This window comes from Xyrauchen texanus, chromosome 42 (assembly GCF_025860055.1).
Source record: "Xyrauchen texanus isolate HMW12.3.18 chromosome 42, RBS_HiC_50CHRs, whole genome shotgun sequence".
NCBI classification, from domain to species: Eukaryota; Metazoa; Chordata; class Actinopteri; order Cypriniformes; family Catostomidae; genus Xyrauchen; species Xyrauchen texanus.
In genome coordinates, this window is record NC_068317.1 from 18,648,684 (window position 1) to 18,669,354 (window position 20,671).

General features: G+C 41.2%; 2 protein-coding genes across 7 annotated transcripts in view; one reads left to right on the forward strand and one right to left on the reverse strand.

The window, feature by feature from the left end:
• LOC127634917 (RAB11-binding protein RELCH homolog) overlaps nt 1-16,661 on the reverse strand; it is a 65,624-nt gene extending 48,963 nt beyond the window's left edge. For 3 of the 4 annotated variants that reach the window (XM_052114671.1, XM_052114669.1, XM_052114668.1), the window contains exon 1: nt 16,074-16,660. In XM_052114671.1, the coding sequence (XP_051970631.1) occupies nt 16,074-16,512 (439 nt within the window). In that variant the 5' untranslated portion in view covers nt 16,513-16,660. Of the gene's footprint in view, nt 1-16,073 lie in introns of all 4 variants that reach the window. The other variant, XR_007969426.1, reaches the window with a different exon arrangement.
• A 67-nt stretch (nt 16,662-16,728) lies between these two features.
• LOC127634918 (centrosome and spindle pole-associated protein 1-like) overlaps nt 16,729-20,671 on the forward strand; it is a 34,426-nt gene continuing 30,483 nt past the window's right edge. For 2 of the 3 annotated variants that reach the window (XM_052114672.1, XM_052114674.1), the window contains exons 1-5: nt 19,255-19,465; nt 19,607-19,691; nt 19,978-20,013; nt 20,228-20,331; nt 20,475-20,555. In XM_052114672.1, the coding sequence (XP_051970632.1) occupies nt 19,391-19,465; nt 19,607-19,691; nt 19,978-20,013; nt 20,228-20,331; nt 20,475-20,555 (381 nt within the window). In that variant the 5' untranslated portion in view covers nt 19,255-19,390. Of the gene's footprint in view, nt 16,801-19,254; nt 19,466-19,606; nt 19,692-19,977; nt 20,014-20,227; nt 20,332-20,474; nt 20,556-20,671 lie in introns of those variants that run through there. The other variant, XM_052114673.1, reaches the window with a different exon arrangement.

Here is a 20,671-nt window from a genome sequence, read left to right on the forward strand (position 1 = left end):
CCGTGGTGGGTCTCATCAGCAAGAACGACGAGTCAGCATACAGAGAGGAGGTGCAGCGGCTGACTGAACTGGTGTAGAACCAACAACCTGTCCCTGAATGTCGACAAAACAAAAGAGATGGTTGTTGACTTTAGGAGAGCACAAGGTGAACACACTCCGCTGAACATCGACGGCTCCTCTGTGGAGATCGTCAAAAGCACCAAATTCCTTGGTGTTCACTTGGCGGAGAACCTCACCTGGTCCCTCAACACCAGCTCTATCACCAAGAAAGCCCAGCAGCGTCTCTACTTTCTTCGAAGGCTGAGGAAATCACATCTCCCAACCCCCATCCTCACTACATTCTATAGAGGGACTATTGAGAGCATCCTGAGCAGCTGCATCACTGCCTGGTTTGGAACTTGCACCGTTTCGGACCGCAAAGCCCTGCAGAGGATAGTGAGGACAGCTGAGAAGATCATTGGGGTCTCTCTTCCCTCCATCAAAGACATTTACAAAAAACACTGTATCCACAAAGCAACCAGCATTGTGGACTGACCCCACACACCCCTCACACAAACTCTTTACCCTCCTCCCGTCTGGCAAGAGGTACTGAAGCATTCGGGCCCTCACGGCCAGACTGTGTAACAGCTTCTTCCCCCAAGCCATCAGACTCCTCAATACTCAGAGACTGGTTTGACACACACGTGTCCTGAGTTGCACTTTAATTACTGTCACTTTATAACTGTCTGCTACCTCAATAACTGCTATGTGCATAGAACATTATCTCATAGTATGTTATGTTTACATTTTAGAAACTGTCATCTTTTTGCACTACTGAGTACCGGTCGGCGCTGCACTGTCTATTGTCCTGTTCATTGTCAGAAATTTGTTGTACTGTCCTGTACTTTTTGCACATGTTTGCACGTGCACTTTATATAGGTATATGTAGGTTTTTTTATATAGGTATTTTATTTCGTTGTGTTGTCTCATGTGGTCCTGTGTTGGTCCTTTGTTGTTTTTATGTAGCACCATGGTCCTGGAGGAACGTTGTCTCGTTTTGCTGTGTGCTGTGTACTGTACTAACTGTATATGGTTGAAACGACAATAAAAACCACTTGACTTGACTTGACTTCTTCGGGAGTGGGATGAGAAAGGCAGGCACCCAGAGGCTGTTACAGATCTAAGAAGCGCGACAGACCTTGCCCTTCGCGCCACCAAAGCTGCAGCCCAAGCTCTAGGGAAGTGCATGGCCTCGCTGACTGTGACCGAGAGACACCTGTGGCTAACACTAGCCGACATGGGAGAAGCAGAGCGCTCCACGTTCCTCAACGCACCGTTCTCTCCGACCGGTCTCTTCGGCTCCACGGTGAGTGGCATTGTTGACCGCTTTTCAGAAGTCCAGAAAGCCACCCAAGCCATGAACCTCTTCCTGCCGCGTCCGCTAAGCTCCTCTGCAGGCCGCCCACGTGACCAGCCTCCTGCACGAGCCTCTTCACAGCGCCCAGCTCAACAAAGTCAGACTTCTCAGCGTCGATAGGGCGGCCGCCCTCGATCGGCTCAGACAGCCGCCGCAGACCGCCGCCCCAGCGGGCCTCGGTCTAAGGTTGCGCTGAAACCTGAGCAACCGAAGTCCTCCTAGCCTTGTTGAAAAAGCGGCGGCTCAGTCCCGCCGCGGCGGACCACCGTCAAAGCTTCACCCCCTGTCAGTCCCCCTCTCTCAGGCTACTACAGTGGTGGATTCAGCAGCAAACAAGCCGGTGATACTGCCCGCTTGCCTGCACTCAAACGCCGTTTTCACGGCGACCCAAAGAAATCTTGTAAAGAGCAAACATGCCTTATGTGTAGAAAATGTGCCCACAATCCAGTGTTCACCTCTACACACAAGCATTACACTTCCCGTGTCCCGCTCAGAGCCCACTCACATAAAGCGGACACAGCCCGCTCGAGTGTTAGAGTCAATAAACGCGCTCACGAATACGTGCGCGTGCCCATTCTCTGCCCGCTCTGTCACACGGCCAGCAAACACTTCTCTGTATGTAAGTCCCGTGCCCGTGACTATGCTCGCGCATCACTTAACAGATGTGACTCTTTCCCCATTCACCTCAATTGGGAAGTCACTCACAGAACAGCCTGTCCCTGCTGTCTGCGAGCAGTCATGCATAAGCACAGTAAACGCGCTCACACATTCTGTTCAGCGTGCTGTGTGCAGCAATCAGGGCGATTTGGCCATTCACCCTCTAGCGTTACGCTTTAAAGCGTGGGAAGCTATCCCAGGGATATCCAAATGGGTGTTAAGCACAATAAAACAGGGCTATTTGCTACAGTTCGATCACCGCCCTCCCCGCTTCAGATCGCGGCTCGAAACTATTGTGAACACGGAAGCAGCCTGCATGCTTCGTTCAGAAATAGCAAACCTTCTGTGCAAAAGGGTCATAGAGAAGTGCCGCCTTCGCTGAGCGAGTCAGGGTTTTACAGCCGTTATTTTCTTGTTCCCAAGAAAGACGACGGCCTCAGACCAATATTAGATCTCAAGGGTTTGAACAAGGTGCTTGCAAAAAGACCGTTCAAAATGCTTACAATCAGGAAACTCCTCGCCAATACGCGCCAGGGGGACTGGTTTATCTCTCTCGATCTGAAAGATGCCTACTTTCAGATTCAGATAAATCCCCGTCACAGGCCATTCTTGAGATTCGCCTTCGACGGCCAGGTTTATCAATACACCGTCCTTCCGTTCGGCCTGTCTTTAGCACCCCGTACTTTCATGAAGAGCATGGATGCGGCGCTCGCACCTCTGCGGAGTCAGGGCTTGCGAATTCTGAACTATTTGGACGACTGGCTGATTATGGCACAGTCACATACGGAGCTTCTGTCTCACAGAACAGTTCTCCTCAGCCATCTGAACAGTTTGGGTCTTGCAGTCAATTGGACCAAGAGCTCACTACAGCCCAGTCAGGCAATTTCCTTCCTTGGAATAGAACTAGACTCCGTGGCAATGACGGCTCGCTTATCTACACAGCGGCGCCGTGTTCAGCGACTAGCCGCGTCCTTTCAGATGAACAGCCTCACGCCTCTGAAAAAATTTCAGAGAGTGCTAGGTTACATGGCCTCAGCCGCAGCAGTACTTCAGCTGGGTTTACTGCGCATCGCCCGCTTCAGCATTGGCTAAACACCCGGCGTCTCGCCGGGCTTGGGCCACAGGCCGCCAGCCGATCAAGGGGACTCAGACCTGTATTTCAGCTCTGCAGCCCTGGACAGTGGCCGAATGGTATCAGCGGGGAGTGGCGATGGGAGCTGTATCTCGCCGAAAAGTCATCTCGACAGACGCGTCCAACACGGGTTGGGGCGCGGTCTGCGAGGGCTCTCCGGTTTTTGGCCTATGGTCAGTTCAGGAAAAGCTCCTTCACATAAACTGTCTGGAAATGATAGCGGTCGATGCACGCGCTATGCGCTTCTCCCGGTCATTCAGGGTCACCACGTCCTGGTCCGTTCGGACAACAGATCTGTGGTATCCTAGCTAAACCGTCAGGGCGGTGTCAGATCCAGGAACCTCTTCCATCTGACCAAACGCATACTGAGTTGGTCCCAGTGCCACCTGCGCTCGCTGAGGGCGACGCACATGCCAGGCCACCTGAGCGACGGCCCAGACAGACTGTCCAGAGACAATATTCCTCCAGGGGAATGGTCCCTGCATGCTCAAACAGTCCAGAAGTTATGGCGCATATTCGGCAGAGCAGAGATAGACCTCTTTGCGTCAGAAGAGAACTCTCACTGCCCAATATTTTTCTCGAAGCGAGGACGCGCTGGCCCAGGACTGGCCCAACCGCCCGCTTTACGCCTTCCCTCCCGTCTCGCTATTGCCACAGGTAATGCAGAGGATCAGGAAGCAGCGTCACTCGGTGCTCCTCATAGCCCCGCGTTGGGAGAATCAGATGGTTCCCGGAGCTTACGCAGCTGTCACTGTCAGCGCCGTGGCCCATCCCAGTGAGAGCAGATCTCCTCTCTCAAGCTCGCGGCACGATATGGCATCCCCACCCAGAGCGCTGGGCGCTGCACGCGTGGGTGATCAACGACTACCCGTCGCTCTGCCAGAAGGGGTAATAAACACAATCATACACGCTAGAGCCCCTTCCACGAGAAGACTCTATGCGTCAAAATGGTCTGTGTTTTCAAAATGGTGCACCGACAGAGACCTGGACCCACGGACATGTGGGGTGTCGTCGCTGCTCGTGTCTTTACAAGAGCTGCTCGATAAGGGCAGATCCCCATCCACGCTCAAAGTGTATGTGGCGGCCGTCGCGCCGTTCGCTGAACCCCTGCACGGCCAGTCACTGGGAAAAAATGAGCTGGTCATCCGCTTCCTCAAGGGAGCTAGAAGGATGAACACCCCGCGCCCCCCATCGGTTCCTATCTGGGATCTTTCTATAGTTCTCGAAACTATGAAAGCCCCCCCTTTCGAACCGCTTCAATCCGTGGATTTGAAATACCTTTCACTCAAAACCGTTTTCTGACTGCCCTGTCATCAGTCAAGCGTGTGGGAGACCTTCACGCGCTGTCTGTCAGCGCTGCGTGTCTTGAGTTCGGACCAAGTGACTCCAAGGTCATTTTAAAGCCTAGACACGGCTATGTTCCCAAGGTGATCGGTACTCCTTTCAGAGCACAGGTCATTTCCCTATCGCGCTGCCAGCATCCGATAGCGAACGCGACGCCAATCTCCTTTGCCCAGTCAGAGCACTGAGATTGTATACTGCGCGCTCCGCCTCTTTCAGGCGCTCTGAGCAGCTTTTCGTTTTTTCGAGGGCGCACCAAATGTCTCGCCGCCTCGAAACAGACACTGTCTAGATGGATAGTGGACGCTATTGCTGCCGCATACGGCGTCAAAAGACCTTCCATGCCCGTTGGGCATTAGGGCTCACTCCACTAGAGGCATGGCCTCATCGTGGGCATGGTCCAGCGGGATTTCCATTCACGACATATGTGTGGCAGCGGGCTGGGCTTCCCCTCCACCTTTGTCAGATTTTACAATCTGGAAGTGCCCGCCCTGCAGGCAAAACTACTAGCGGTTTAATACGCTACAGCTCCCCTGGTGAGCTGCACTGATGGGACTCATTCCACACAGACCGGCACCGCCGCTCTGTCGTTCCCTTCCCACTATGTGCTTATGTATTACACACACACTGGCCCGCACTCTTGCCGGCCAAATATTATTTCCCCACTCACAAGGGCTCCCCCGGGTCCCCCCCACCCCCGGGGCTCATGCAGTGGATGCTTGGCGCGTACGGCGTTGACAATGGGTTCCCATAGCGTAAGCTAGCTTACGCAATACGAGAGAACCTCTCGTAAGAGAATGAATAGGTTACCTAACGTAGCCTCGGTTCTCTCTAGATGAGGGAACGAGTATTGCGTAGCCGGCCGTGCTCGCGCCACGAGCGACTTTCGCTTCATTCAATGAAAACCAGGGTTCCAGCCCCTACGAACTACGCTTATATGCACTCTAGCCACGCCCATTTTGGCGGGCTTTGATGCAGTAAGCGCGCGGACGCCTCTCATTGGACGCAAGTTTGCCCAAGTTTGTCTATAGGCTGCAGCAGTTGCCGCAGAGCAACCAATGAGCTCGCTAGCTAGCCCACTCAAGGTCTGCAGTTGCTGCACTGCGTTGACAAATGATTCAAAATTAAGGATAATTTTTTGGCTTCAATATCTCAGAAAAGATGAATCTTTCCCGTAGCGTAAGCTAGCTTACGCAATACTCGTTCCCTCATCTAGAGAGAACTGAGGTTACGTTAGGTAACGAATCGTTCGCAATCCGCGCAAGCAAAGGAAAGCGGTGTTTGTTTATGCGCCCGTAGTCAAGGGGATTGTCGCTTCTGGAGTAGTTCAGATAAATACGTCTCAAGTTGTGTTGTAGCTGCGCTAGTTGAGACATTTTCCTGTAGAATCTCTTGCTGTATTCTGTATATATATATATATATATATATATATCTTGAAAGTTCTGCTGAATAAACACTGCAGATCGCAAATTTGATGTCCTTATCAGAAACTTTGAAGAATTTCCACACCGCTGACATGATCGCCTTTGTTTGGTAGCGCCGTTGTGTAATTATCTAACAGCTGTGATAAGGGCTACATCGATCCAGATTGAAATCTGAGCACTGAGGGGCGGAGCGAGGAGGTATATATTTTCGGCTCATATTTTCGGCCTTTTTTCTCTTTCGGCCGAAAACCGAAAGTGCCATTTTCGGCCGAAAATTTTCGGCGGCCGAAATTTCAGTGCATCCCTATATCCATTAAGGTTGCACGATTGATCGAGTTAATTTTCTGGACTTTTCTGTGGGTTTTTATTATGTCAGTTTTGGATTTATGGTATAAGAAAAATTAATCATGTGGTAAACATCACTTGACGATATGTGAATGTTTTGTTCTACAACATAAATTACATACAATCATAACAAAACGTGAATTTTAAAGCCATATTGAATCGAATGCATTTTTGACGGCTTCAAAATTTACATTTGAGGTATGAAAGTGAAATGTTGTAGAACAAAACGTTCACATATCGTCAAATAATATTCACCACAGACCTTACTCATAAGTTGAAAAACCCCATAGGAACATCCAGAAAACCCATGGCTTCCGGGTTTGCCTACAAATTGACGTCACGGCTGAACATTTCTATTAGGATACATAGCTCTATAAAGAATCAATCATGCCAAGGTCCAAATCACTGAGATCACATTTTCCCCCATTCTGATGGTTGATGTGAACATTAACTGAAGCTCCTGACTGAATGACTTTTGCTCTGCACTGCTGCCACACAATTGGCTGATTAAATAAATCGCACGGATGATTGTTGGTGCCAGAAGGGCTGGTTTGAGTATTTCTGTAACTGCTGATCACCTGGGATTTTCACACAGTCTCAAGAATTTACTCAGAATGGTGCAAAAAACAAAAAACAACCAGTGAGCGGCTGTTCAGCGGATGGAAATGCCTTGTTGATGTCAACAGACAATGGCCAGACTGGTTCGAACTGATAAAGTCTAGGGTAACTCAGAAAACCGATTTGTACAATTGTGGGGAGACGAATATCATCTCAGAATGCCATTCTGAAATGTGGGTTGGTGCCGTTTTGGAGGCACGATGGGGACCTACACAATATTAGGCAGGTTTTTTTAATGTTGTGGCTGATCCGTGTACATATAAAGTGGTGCGGGACTTTTAATTATAAAGAAGCCCAAAATACACATGGGACATCTATTTTGAAATGTCTACACTCCCAGTTGTGAACACACTGATGGATGATTAGCTGAGAAAGGGACTGAGTAAAACTTCTAACCTGAGCTCCGGAGTTCACACCCTCAGTTCTTTTCAGGTGATTCATGAGAAAGACCCAGTTCAAAAGAGTCATTTGACCAAGACTCTCTCATGCTGGGTGTGCTGTTGTGTGTGGTGCAGTCAGCTCATCTCAACAGAATGGGTGAATCAAATGAATACATCGTTTTAAAAAATGAGAACACAGCAATTACTTTTCAACTTACCATTGGATTATTTTATCAAATGAAGAGCTTCTAAACTGATCACAAAGCACAATCCAAAACCCCAAATTTGATTTGTTTTATTATTATTTTTCGCTGTAGAGCACCACAGTATTAATGAAAGCAGAGATTCAACTCTTGCTTTTAAGATATTTCTTAAATATAAATGTAATTATTATTTATATGTTATTATTATCATTATTACTACTAATATTACTACTAATACTACATTGAATATTACATAAACTATACAAAAGTAATATATTTCTGTTGCATTTGTTTTTATTTCCGGCGCCTAGTTAAATGGGACTTTTAAATGGGACTTTTATTTTGGCTTTTACCGCAAAGCCGGAGGTTTTGGATGAATTAACTTCTTTGCTACCTGAAAAGCCATTAGCTATATGATTATTTAATTATATAAATATATATTATGCATGTGTTGCGGGCCACGCTGAACTCTGCTCTGCTCTTTGTCATTTATTCACACACAGAGCCCACGTGATGTTAATGATGCCGTTAGTATGAGCGTCTGGCTTCTCCCATTCATGCAAACCGTTTATTTGTTTAACTAAATCTCAGCTTTTATGGTTTGATCATCACAATAGGACATTATAATTTGATTGATTGTGCATTTAAACATTCATTTTATCTCAAATTTCATGACATTCCATGTTTTATATTAAATTCAGTTTTTATGACTGGATTCCACGATTCAGTCCGTGGGACCCTATTTAACTTACCAATTTTCCCCTCACCTCTGCTAGCAACCACATTGAAAGAAACTAAAAATGACTCAGAACACCTTAGCAAAAATTCTTGGTTTTTTAAATGCTTGTGCAATATGCACATTATAATTTCTCATCAAAATAAAGTTCTTTAATACACAATATAAATGCTCAAAGCAATGCCTTGGCAACAGCATAGCATTGTGGAGGTGACTTATGCATGGACAAGTACAATATTCTTAAAAATGTCGAAAATTAAAAAATCTTCTTGCTTTTTCAGATGAATTAAACACACGCACGCGCGATGCTCATATACGAAAAACAATTTGTATTGCAGAACAAAATAAATTATTTTATATGTGCTGTCATTTAAGTGATATTATTCACCTACATGGCTATATTACTTTATTTTTGTACACTCAAATTAAATATCACTGTGAATTGAGCATCTATCACATGCTGGCCATAAAGCTCATGCACTCAGTCATGTGACTGCAAAGCTTTCCGTGAAGAGCAGGGACATTATCACAGATAGCAATGAAAAATTCCCTTCAAACTGTCCCAGGCAGGGGCAGAAATTACCCAGGGCTCGAGGCAAAAATTCTTGTTTTTTTTTAAATGCTTGTGCAATATGCACATTATAATTTCTCATCAAAATAAAGTTCTTTAATACACAATATAAATGCTCAAAGTTTAAATAATAGAGTTTCTCATACACTATAAGAAACGATCACATGCAAATGAGCCTTCAAAAACAGTGGACAACATTTGGCTGATCTGTTGCAGAACAAGCAATAGAATTGTTCAGAACCAGTCCCGAAAAAGTATGTGAAACTTAATTTTTTGGTAATTTGTTTGTCTTGATTATTATAATTACGTTTTAACTTTTTTTTAAATATACAAATTCTACATTCTATCAATTAATATTATTTCTTGAAATATATAATAATGTATATATAATAATGATATGAGCAGTCAATGTTTGAAATAATGTGTACAATTTACAAGTAATAACGTTAAGTTTACATTCATTTGTATAACAATCGCTAAAATGGTACTGTCACTTTTTGTCAGTTTAATGTGCATTCCCACAGACTTGCACAGGTGTTTCTGTTCATTCACTAATGAGAGAGAAGTCTAGTTTTTTTTGTGCATACTGTGCTATTTGTTATACAAAATGTATATTTATTTTTACTTATTTATCTGACTGTAAAGAACAGAAAGGATATTAAAAGACACATTATTCAATGAAAGTGTTATGCGTGAATGTCATCTTTGACAGATACATATTGCATGGAAGAAATGGTCCGTTTTAATCAACAACAAAAAAACGTTTCAACAAAACAAGGAGATTTTCCATGTATTACGGTTCTTAAATTTCTAAAAGCTCAAGCACTTTAAAAGCACTTTAAGGTTCTTGTGGAATCTCTGTAAATAATGTAGAAAAAGTGCAGTAGGGGTAAAATCAAGCAATAGAGAGTGATGTAATGTTTTACGGGTCATTCCATTTATGACAGAAAGCAATGTTTCCAACGTAGAAATATTGAGTTTCCCCTCAACATGATTCGTAATTTTTTTGGTTCACAATATTTAGAAATTCGATATATTGTCCTATCCTTAGTATTATCTGTCCCTATGGCAAAGTAGAAATGTTTGAGATATTATGGTTATGACATCAGGAAGTGACCATAAAATGACCAGGGCTGGGTTTCTCAAAAGCATCATAAGTAGATCATAGCAACCATTGGTGCCAATGATACAATCAACTTGCGATGCTTTTGGGAAACGCAGTCCAGGAAGTTTTTTGCTTAATGTGATGTCATGAAACAACAAATGTTCTCTCCAGAATATTCAGTGCGAGCCCCCATATCCTTTGCACATTGTCATTGCTTTGTATAAATTAGTTTCCTCCGACGAATATCAACAAACATATGCACCACTGCACTGCGCATGAGAGCAAGGAATTTTAGAATCTGATTAAGTAGTCAGATTCAAATGTTTACATGGCTACAATTAATCTATTCATCCGAACATTTTAGGTCTATGCCACCCCTTTCAATCGGAAGGAAATGTTATTTGGATCAAGGTCAATCGGATAATTTGGAGCATTGTGCCTGTTGGATCTTCTACATTTACACTGAGATGATCATGGTTGCTGTGGAAAAGGTGGAAAAGCAAGTGAGCAGTCTAAGTGCTGAGAGCACGCAGAGCACGTTCGAAGAGAAAGAGCAAGTGAGATCTTGCACATGCAAAAAACAATTGAGTAACATATTGTGGCACATACATACAGTAGCCTAATTCCATAATCAAATGCTCTCTAAAATGAGAATTTCCTTCCCCCAGACCCAGGGCCATACCACCATAGACACTGAGGGGGATGTCCCCCAATATTTATTGTAGTTGTCTACTTATATGGGTTTTTTCCATGGTTGCTTATTAAATTATTAATAATAATAACCTTGCACACACAAAATGCAAACAACTAGGCAATTACTGTTCATGGCAGTGACGTAATTACCATAAAGAAAAAGTTAATTTCTGCTCTTTTTGTTTGAATGCCAACATAAGCATGTATTCCAACTAGAAATGTAGCTGGCGCATTATCAAATGAGACTCTAGTATTTTAAATGAGCGAATCTGGCTGTCACAGCCTTGAACAGAGGGAAGCTGACTCACCTCCTCAGGTTTGAGACTCTCTGGGTGTGACTTGAATGACAATGCTGATTTCTGACTTGTGAGAGAGGCATGGAGCTGTGCTGAATAATCATCTTGTCAAACTGGTTGACACTTGACAGGGAGGGGCTGGCAATTATGAGGGAATATGTGAACTTGGCCTGTAACCATGTAACCCACTTACTGTAAGTGAAGGGTTCTCATTTAACGTTTTAAAACAAGGACTAGTATCATGGACTAGTGATTATAATAACTTTTTTCACCCACTTGGCTATTTGTGTTAATCAATTGCTATTAAGTTCACTTAACAAACACATTATTAGTTATAGCAACCTTAACCTTTTCACACTTGAGTTTCATCACAGTAGATGCATTGAAGGACAGATTATATCACAGCATGTGCACTGAAGGACAGATTATATCACAGCATGTGCACTGAAGGACAGATTATATCACAGCATGTGCACTGAAGGTCAGATTATATATTATAAAGCATATCATGTTTTTAATTTTACATCTCTGTTATATAGCTTGTAATTTGTTGACTTGTTACTTGAAGAAATTTTACTTGAGAAATATTTTAAGGCTACATGTCATTCTTTAAATGTAGTCTAATGATAATTACATTTAAGTAACGTGTAGTATCAAAATTGGCATTGGGGACCGCTACATTTTCATTGCACTGATATGAACTACTCAAATTTTGGTAGTGACAACCCTAGCAGGTAAAATGTAGTGTCTAAAAGAGGCCATTTCCTCTTTGCAACAGGCCAAAATCAATACATCAAGCATTAACTTGATAGCAAACTGCCACAACAATTAAACCAAAGCCACATAGTCACAAACAAAACCTCGCCCTTATTCTCACCAGTTAGAATTCTACAAAGAATCATTTTAAATACATCTATAAAGCTGCAAGCAGTCTATGCCTAAAGGTATATTCTGATCTGTTTATAGTGTTTCATTCTGAGCTAAATGAAAATGCTGGTGAAGGAGGGACGGCACACTCAATTGTGTGGCGGATGACTTGCTGACAGCTGCTCCACAAAAACTGATCTAATTAAGTCCCACATCATACAGTTAACATTCATGCAGCGGAGCATCGAATCCACTCCAACCCCAAATACACTGAAGCCTTTTCATCTCTGAAACACTAATTTTCTGTCTTTAACTGGTTGTTGCATCTCGCTGGCGGTGGGAAATATAAGGTAGTCTGTGTGAGGTGTTGAAATCATCTCTTCCTGCATCTCGTTAAAAAGGTTCACGTGACAGAAGTGCGATTGAGAGCCATCTGCTCCATTTCTGCTGATTGCCAGATCCTCTTTTGGGGAGGTGGTTATTTCACCAAAGCTAATAAAAAGCTGTGTTCTTAGAGCCTGGTCAGTGCACAGCCATCAGGTGCAATTAGTCATGTATTTAGGGGCCATCTAAGGATCCAGTTTCCAATGCAGACTGAGTAAGCCAGTTGAAAAAGGAGATTGACTAATGGTAACAGGCAGCCAGCTCAGGTCTAGTCCTCTTATTTCCATAGTATCCCCCTCTCCTTGGAGAACAGTGTCACTTAAGTATAAAAGGAGCTGGGGCACTGCTTTGATGATGAGGTTACATCCTGTCCTTTTTCCTATAGAGACCATTACAAAGGTTTTGGATGACTTAATTTTTTAGATAATTCTATAAATGTAAGTCAAAGTGGTCCAAAAATGTCAAGCTCCAAAAAGGACACAAAAGGCAGCATAAAAGTAAATCATACAACTCAAGTGGTTTAATTAATGTCTTCTGAAGCAATACAATCACTTTTGGTGGAAAACAAAACAAAACTACAGTCCTTATGAAGCAAAAAGCTTCACTTTAACCCAGTTCTGAAATACACATTCATGAGAGAAGCTCGCTCACACACGATACAACAGGAAGTAATCACGTAAAGTTATTTTGCTTTGTTTCTCACATAAAGCAATTGTATCGCTTCAGAAGACATGGATTAAGCCACTCAAGGCATATGGATTGCTCCAATCAGGATTTTTACAGCCAATACCAATCTTCTTGTCGCCTGATCAGCTGATACAGATCATTTCACCTTTTATTGGGATCTCTGCCATAACTGGCTATATGAAAGCTTTCTGCACACTGTCACTATTAATTGAATTTTCCTCTACCCAGTAATATCAATTTAATATCAATCAACAAAAAGTTTAATGTTAAAAAGGCCTGAAAAAAAGTAGATCTCATTCCACAGAAGTATGAGCATTCCTGCTGTAGGTGATGGCGATGGAGGCTCTCCTTTATTTGACTACCATACATAACATCAAATAATTATCATATGACAATAGTCTCCTCCCCTACACAGTGCCATTTATATTTCAAGTTCAAGGAAATCCACTGTTAAAAAGACAAGTTTTTTTAAAAGTTCAATAAATTCATGATGTTTCCAAGTCAATGAGTAATCGCGTTAAACAATCGTGATATCAATACTGACCAAAATAATCATGATTATGATTTTTGCCATAATCGAGCAGCCCTAGCCTACTGTCAAACTGAAGACAAACTAATAACCCATGGGTACAATTAAACTTAATCTTACATTTTTGGATGTTGATTCACTGTCATTATTTCATATGATTATTATTCTTTATTTGATTTCTATTTTATTTTTGCATTATATTTAATACATTATATTTATGGTATCTTAATACTGAATGTATAAATATTTATTTTATTCATAAATTCCTTTCTTGACTTTTCATTTAGTTGATGATATTATTAGTTCATTTTTCACTTGTTACTGCTTGAATTTTAATGAGGGGAAAACACACTCTCTCATGAGGGCAAGAGATGAAAGGAAAGCAGAGAAAGAGTGCATGTTTCTGGACTCTACAGGTGCTACTATTGTCAATGCCGTTTAATCTGGATATATTTAATAAAGATGTTTGAATTACACCACATCTTGTAACTTGCATTATTACTGAGATGCTTATGGCCTGCGGAGACGGAGAAGCTGCCACCATGAATGATAAGGACCGTTTCACCTCTCAAGAAGTTTTCCCTTTGCCTTGTCGTGTGTGAAACGCCACATTAATTGTACAGTACACAAACTTTTCATATTCTCCAAATACCTCCCACTGCATTGTTCTTAACACTATTAAGAACAACACTATTCCAGTATTCCCCACATTCCGAGTCTGTGATGGCATGACAGTGCTGCTGAAGTCTTAAAGGACGCTGCTTGTCTTTTGCTACATGAGCGATCGGTTTATGCGATCGTCCAAATTACAGATCACCGATCGAGTCATAAGATGTGAATATCGGCCAATACTGATCGATCAGAGCATCCCTACTTTAATGCTGTCATTATGTCCTTTGGGGAGCTTGACAGTTCTTTTGGACCCCTTTGACTTACACTGTATGGACAAAAACAGCAAAAAAGTTATTTAAAAATAAATAAATAAATAAATAAAAAAAGTCTAGTGTTCCACATTAGAAAGTCAAATGAGATAGAGATGACATAAGTTCAAGTAAATGATAAGAGAATTCTCAGTTTTTTATGAACGATACCTTTATTTTGTCACCATCCCATAACGATTTAAACAGATAATTCACCCAAAAGATAAGTCATAATTTACTCACCCTCTTGTTTTTAAATTGATTTGACACAATAGGAGATTTTAGGAAAATGTTAGCCTCAGTTATTATTCACGTTCACTACATTCTTTTCCATACATTAAAAGTGAATGGTTACGGAGGCTAACATGTTGCCTAAATCTAATATTGTGTTCCATTGGGGAAAAAAAAGAAAGTCATATGGGTTTAGAATTGGGACAACATGAGGGTGAATACCAGCAAATAATGGCATTTTTGGGGGAACTATCCCTATAAGGTTTTAATTCAGTCTGGAACTGTTGTGCAAATGCTGAGAACTTGCAATTGTACTAATCCTTAGAATATCAGACCTAAACCATTTTGATGTGCTGAAAGAAAGATGGTTGAGAAACAGGATAAATATCACTCTTTGCAACAGGAGGCTGATTAGATGGATTAACAATTATGCTTTGAATCATGTATAAGCCTGTATGAAATCTTTTTCAACATGCCCACCCACATATTCAGTCAGCAGCAGGTTGAGAAAATGAATGTGCAGCTGATGTGCACTTCTGCCAGCACAAGGTAGTGGGCAATCACATAAAAACCTACCCACACAGAGATGTAAACAAAAATTGCAAAGTGATACGGTCCAGGGGTATTTAATAAGCATTTTCTCATTTGATCAAACTGTTGAGTATCACCTATCCATTTCAGCTTTGGCAACCACGCAGAGGTTTTCAAAGAAAGATTTGTGTATTATCATCTAGATTCCTATAAGAAACACTGATCAGAAATATTGTCAACAAACATATGAATCAATTGTCAATTTTAATGCCTTGATCAAAAGAAAAAAGAATAATATGAATGAATCACCTTCAGTATGTTTTGTAAATGATCCCCTGTTCATTGAGAAAATCAACTCCATTGTCAATTCACACTTCAACTACATGCACAAACCAAGATCACACCCTAGTATTAAAGAAAAGCACATCCAGTACTATTTGAAAGGCAAATAGTAAAAGACAGACAAAGGCACGCAGATAGGAGTCCATTCACTCTATTTAGGAACAAAGGTATAAGAATGACAGACCATGAGAGAGAAGTCCTGATTATGCACAATTACAAATTGCATGGGTCACTGCACACAGTCAGGTTTTACATACCCCTCAAATGAACACCATCTTTTTTTCTCCTCTTTCTATCCTGCACCTGCGCAGCTGGGATCAGTGGGAAGACCTCACAATGTTCATCACATCACACAACAATGACAATTCAGCCACAAATCAAATACCACCCTTCAAGCCTGTGTGCAACATCTTAAAATCTCATAACATGATGCAAGGTCCTGCAAACACAATCAACTGCATTATGTAATTACCTAGTATCATTAGGAGTATTATTTTGCACTGCTGATGTATCAGTGTATTTTATTGGTTTGTGTCAAAACCAAGTAGGCTGCCTACCTAGACGACATTCAGGCAGTTTTGAAATATACATGATCTCATATGACGGATGCATTACTGAGTTAATGCAAAGGCGCCCCATCAACTGCTTTATTGTCAGGTTTAATGATCATTATCTAATCACTTACTGAGTGGACCTCCTTGCTCTTTGCATGCGGGCGGAGTTCCGCTCTGCCTCTCGAAATTGCCTGGATTGGAGAAATAATCCCGCAGGCGAGGCAGCTCCCGTCCGGCTTCCAGAAGCTCGGTGTGCAACTCCAGGGCCGTAAGGATGTACTGATCCCGGAGCAGCTGCGCGGCGATCGCATCCACCGACACCCGCGTTTCTGCGCCTCCAATACCGGCCACCGCAGCTGCCGATGCGGGAATACCGTCAACACTTGGGCTGGTTCGGTTGCTGGACAGCAGAGCGGGTGGCTCGGAGAACGCTGGCGGAGAGAAAGGACCGAGACTGTGGCCTTGCGCTCCATCACAAGGGCTGCGCTCGGTGTCAGCGCGATCCTGCCTCTGCTCCGCTTCCTCCTCCGAATCACTCACGTTAAACGGGTTGACGTTACCCGCCGCCATTTTCAAGCAAGGCTAATGTATGCCTCCGTCTTCCTGGACGGATGTCAAGATCGCTTTATTGCTCCTAATCGACAGGTCTTCGAGAAATATGCTTTGGTTGGTGCGCCCGAATGTCATTTCAGCTCCCCGCCTCCCTGCCTAGAGCTGAGCGGAAATTACGCCATTGTAGACAGGATCCGCCAAGCTGACGTACGAAGATCAAATAAGAAAACATAAGAAGTCTGGATTTATCACCAAATGCACAATAAGGCAGAATGCAGCCATCAGTAATAGCTTATTACTAAAAAGGTTTTTTTTATTTTTTTAATTGAGCTTAGGTGTAAACATTAAGCTAAAGTGTATATATCTACATTTATTTATTTATCCATCCAAATTACTTACTAATGATAAAAACAGTTTTTATATATTTTTATTTTATTATATTATTTATTCAGCCTGTTTTAGTGTGATTCTTTTCTAAGAGTTTTATATGTAGGCCTGCGACATTTTACAGTTGCTAGAGACCTCCCTGAATAGGGCAACAATGTTAAAGGTTTTTAATTAGATGACTTATTCAAGTTTCCGGGGTGAGGGGCCTTAAATTATTATTCTTGGACAATGGGGGGTCTTGGAGCCAAAAGCTAGCAAATGAGCTTCTCCTTGAATAGGGCAACTCTATTATTTTTATTAGAGGAAATATATTCACATCAATTCATTTAGCAGACATTTTATACAAAGTGACTTTAAAACATTTTCCATAAAATAATTCCTAATAAAATATAAAACGTGCTTTTCTTACATGCAATAAATAAATAAGTCTAGTTAAGTGTATTTATTTATTTACTTATTATTCAGCTCCATGTTTCAGTTTGTTTTTTGCATTTTATATGTAGGCCTAAAACATTTTATAGTTGCTAGAGAATTTCTTCTTGTTTTGGGCAAACATTTTAACGGTTATTATTAGAGGAATTCTATTTAGCAGATGCTTTTATTCAAAGCAACGTACACATGAGCGTTATAAAAACATATTTTCTATACAATATTTGTAACTGTTGCTTTAACAGAGCGGGAGAAAGTGGAAATAGTTGCACATTAACAGCGAAACAGATATTTCAACACATGGCCCATTTTTCTAACTGTCTGAAATGAGCTGAAACCTCTGTTTGGTTGGCAGTGGTAACTGCTTGGCTCTCAACAAAGTGACACATCTGTTTTACACCATCAGGTTATTTATTTATTTATTTTTTGTGCCATCTGCTGGTTTAAACTAAGCATAACATGTTTTCAGATTTTAATTTCTGACCTCATGGCAAAATAATGGTGCCAAAGACAGAACCCTCACACTCCGTGTCATAATCTACAACATCTTCTGTCTCCAGACAAGGACCAGCTTCTGGTTCAGAGCTCAAATCTGGGTGAAATCAAGATCAAACTCACATCTTCTTGCACATATGCCTTCATAATGAATTCTAGAGTATATATTACTTATGGTTACTATAGACACATTTATTGTTAGTCATTGTTGTTATAATAATTTAATTGACCCTTTCTTATTAAATTGGGAGTGTTGGATATTTCCCTCAGTTTAATGTAAAAAATAAAATAAAAAATGCAGTAGTTATATTTGGATAATAATTGTCATTTTAATTGTGCAAAAGCTTCAAACCCGCTTAATATGAGCAAGTCACACCCTTACAAAAATTTACTTTGAGAAGAGAAATTGAACAACCCAGGGAAATGAATTACCAAGATAAATTAAACAAAATTACTTTATAAGAGATTTCATATTAATTTATTTCAGTTTTACAAAAGTCAAAATTTTCGATTGTATTGACGATTTTACAATCACTCAGTAATCATTTCCTCATTCAAAAATGTTCACTCCTAAATAAATTATTAGTCATTTTGAAATGTACGTATAAAATCATTAGCACTCACATGCGATGAAGACTCCATTCTTCAGTAACCTAATAAAAGCTGTTTTATTCTACATGGAGAGGGTCCCTTTATTGAGGCGGCCATTTTAGAATCAAATGACCAGCAGAATACCACTCGCTTAATCTCAGTACCAGCACTGATATTGGACACTTTCACTTACTGATTAAATTAATCATGACTGACTGTAGATAGTGAATTTCTACAATGGAATCAGTAACTGAAAAGTATTTTGTTTGAATGATGCTTCATCCATGCCACTAGGTGTCAGTGTAAGTCCAAGACAACAAATTAAAATAATTACTCCGTGCACAAACGGAAATTATTGTTTCCATGTCCATTTTTGTCAGGCAAATCATTCTTTAAGTGAAAGTGAGACTTTTACTTTAAAAAATATGTTAGAATCAGCTGTGAGAACAACTTTTGAATGGTAAAATGTTATGAAGTATAAGCAGATCCAACTATTATAAATAGCGTTAACTCTCGTCTCAATTTTAAAACTTTTATGTGACAGATTCAGACAAACAATTGGCTCGTCAATCCTTGACAACAAGACTTTTAAAAAACAACGGTACAGCAAATGGTTGGGAGCAATCTTTTAGGTTGATCTATCTTCGTTTACTTTGCTTCCCGGTCTCAAAATACCATCTGACTTGATTGTCAAAAATACTGTGTTGTTCTGCAGCTCACTGGGGTTTGACTGTTATTTTGACATGCCTGTTCATTGTCTAAACGGCGGGAGGTTGAGGCGGCGCGTGTTGTGTTGTTGCCTGACAACCTCGCAGTGTCTGTCTGGACTCCCCATCCTCTCCATTTCCACGTCTAAACAAGTCTTTATTCGTTTCTGTGCCCAGAGAGCGGCATATAGCCTACGTGCTGTCAGTGTGTTATTGATAAGCGCTTCATCGATACAATCTGATATTTCTTTCCTGTCCAGAGTTTTTAATAACTGCTGATTCTGAATATGGATGTCAACATCAGCAACTTCATGAAGGAGAGAAGGGTGAGGACAGAAGAAGCACCTTACATGGAAATGAAGGTGAGGTCACTCTCTAATGAAATAGAGCTGCTTGTTGTGTTTGGGCGTTTTGAAATGTAACTCGGACATTTCCTAAGGTTTCTGTTTACCTTTTAAGTCAGTTTTGGAATAACTGAACATTGTTTTCCCTTTTTTACATAGACAAGTTTTGATAAGAAGAACAGAGAAAAGGAAAACCTCAAACTTGATTACAAAACACAACCTTCACAAGCCAGACAGATAAAAGGCACGTTAAAGCCCAGTCCTTTGATGTATTAAACTGAAATTTAAACTGATTCTTCTTTTGTTTTTGCCATTCTTTGTGCTTACGGGTTGATCTGTTTCTCACCTACACCTATCATATCGCTTTAGAGGACATGGATTAAACCACTAAAATACTACAGATTACTTGTATGCTGCTTTATGTCCTTTTTTGGAGCTTTAAATGTCTCGCCACCATTTGATTGCATTGTATGGACCTACTGAGCTGAGACATTCTTCTAAAAATCTCCTTTTAAATTGTTTTTGTTCAGCAGAAGAAGGTCACACACATCTGGGATGGCAAGAGGGTGAGTAAAGAATGAGATAATTAAAAAAGAAATTGGTGAACTATTCCTTGAATAAATATATTTAGCATGTGCAAAATACATTAATTAAAAAAATAATTTTTGTGTCAAGTTAAGGTCAGTCTGTGTGTTTTTTTTTTTTTTTTTACTTTTTTTTTTACTATGTTATTTATAAATTAAGTTACAGATGTTTCATGTTTGTATGCCTAATTTCCAGAGGAAGGTTTTGGCCTCGGTTTACCTCTGGGAGTGGAATATGAACGAAAGAAGCAGAGACTAAAGCAAGAGCTGCGTCTTGATTACAGGCGCTTTGTGTCTGAAGTAAAGTATACTGCTTTGATGACTATAAAACTGATGTAGATTGATTATTGCAGTTTTTCTTAGTTATTATTTAAATTACAGATTTAAATAATTTTGGATTGCTGATTTTATTTAGATTATCTTTCTTAAAAATTTCCCCTTAGAAAAAAACTCGGAATATTGCCGATCAACATCCACAGTCTCACATGCTGTCACTCCCTATAAGAGAACGGAGATCAGCGAAGGTAACCATTTGTTCGTGAATGTCCATCTGCATTTTAGGGTGTCATTGGGCAAATTCTGCATTTAGTGCCATAACCCAGTTCAATCCATCTCACTTAGTTGTAAGCCCACCCTCTCT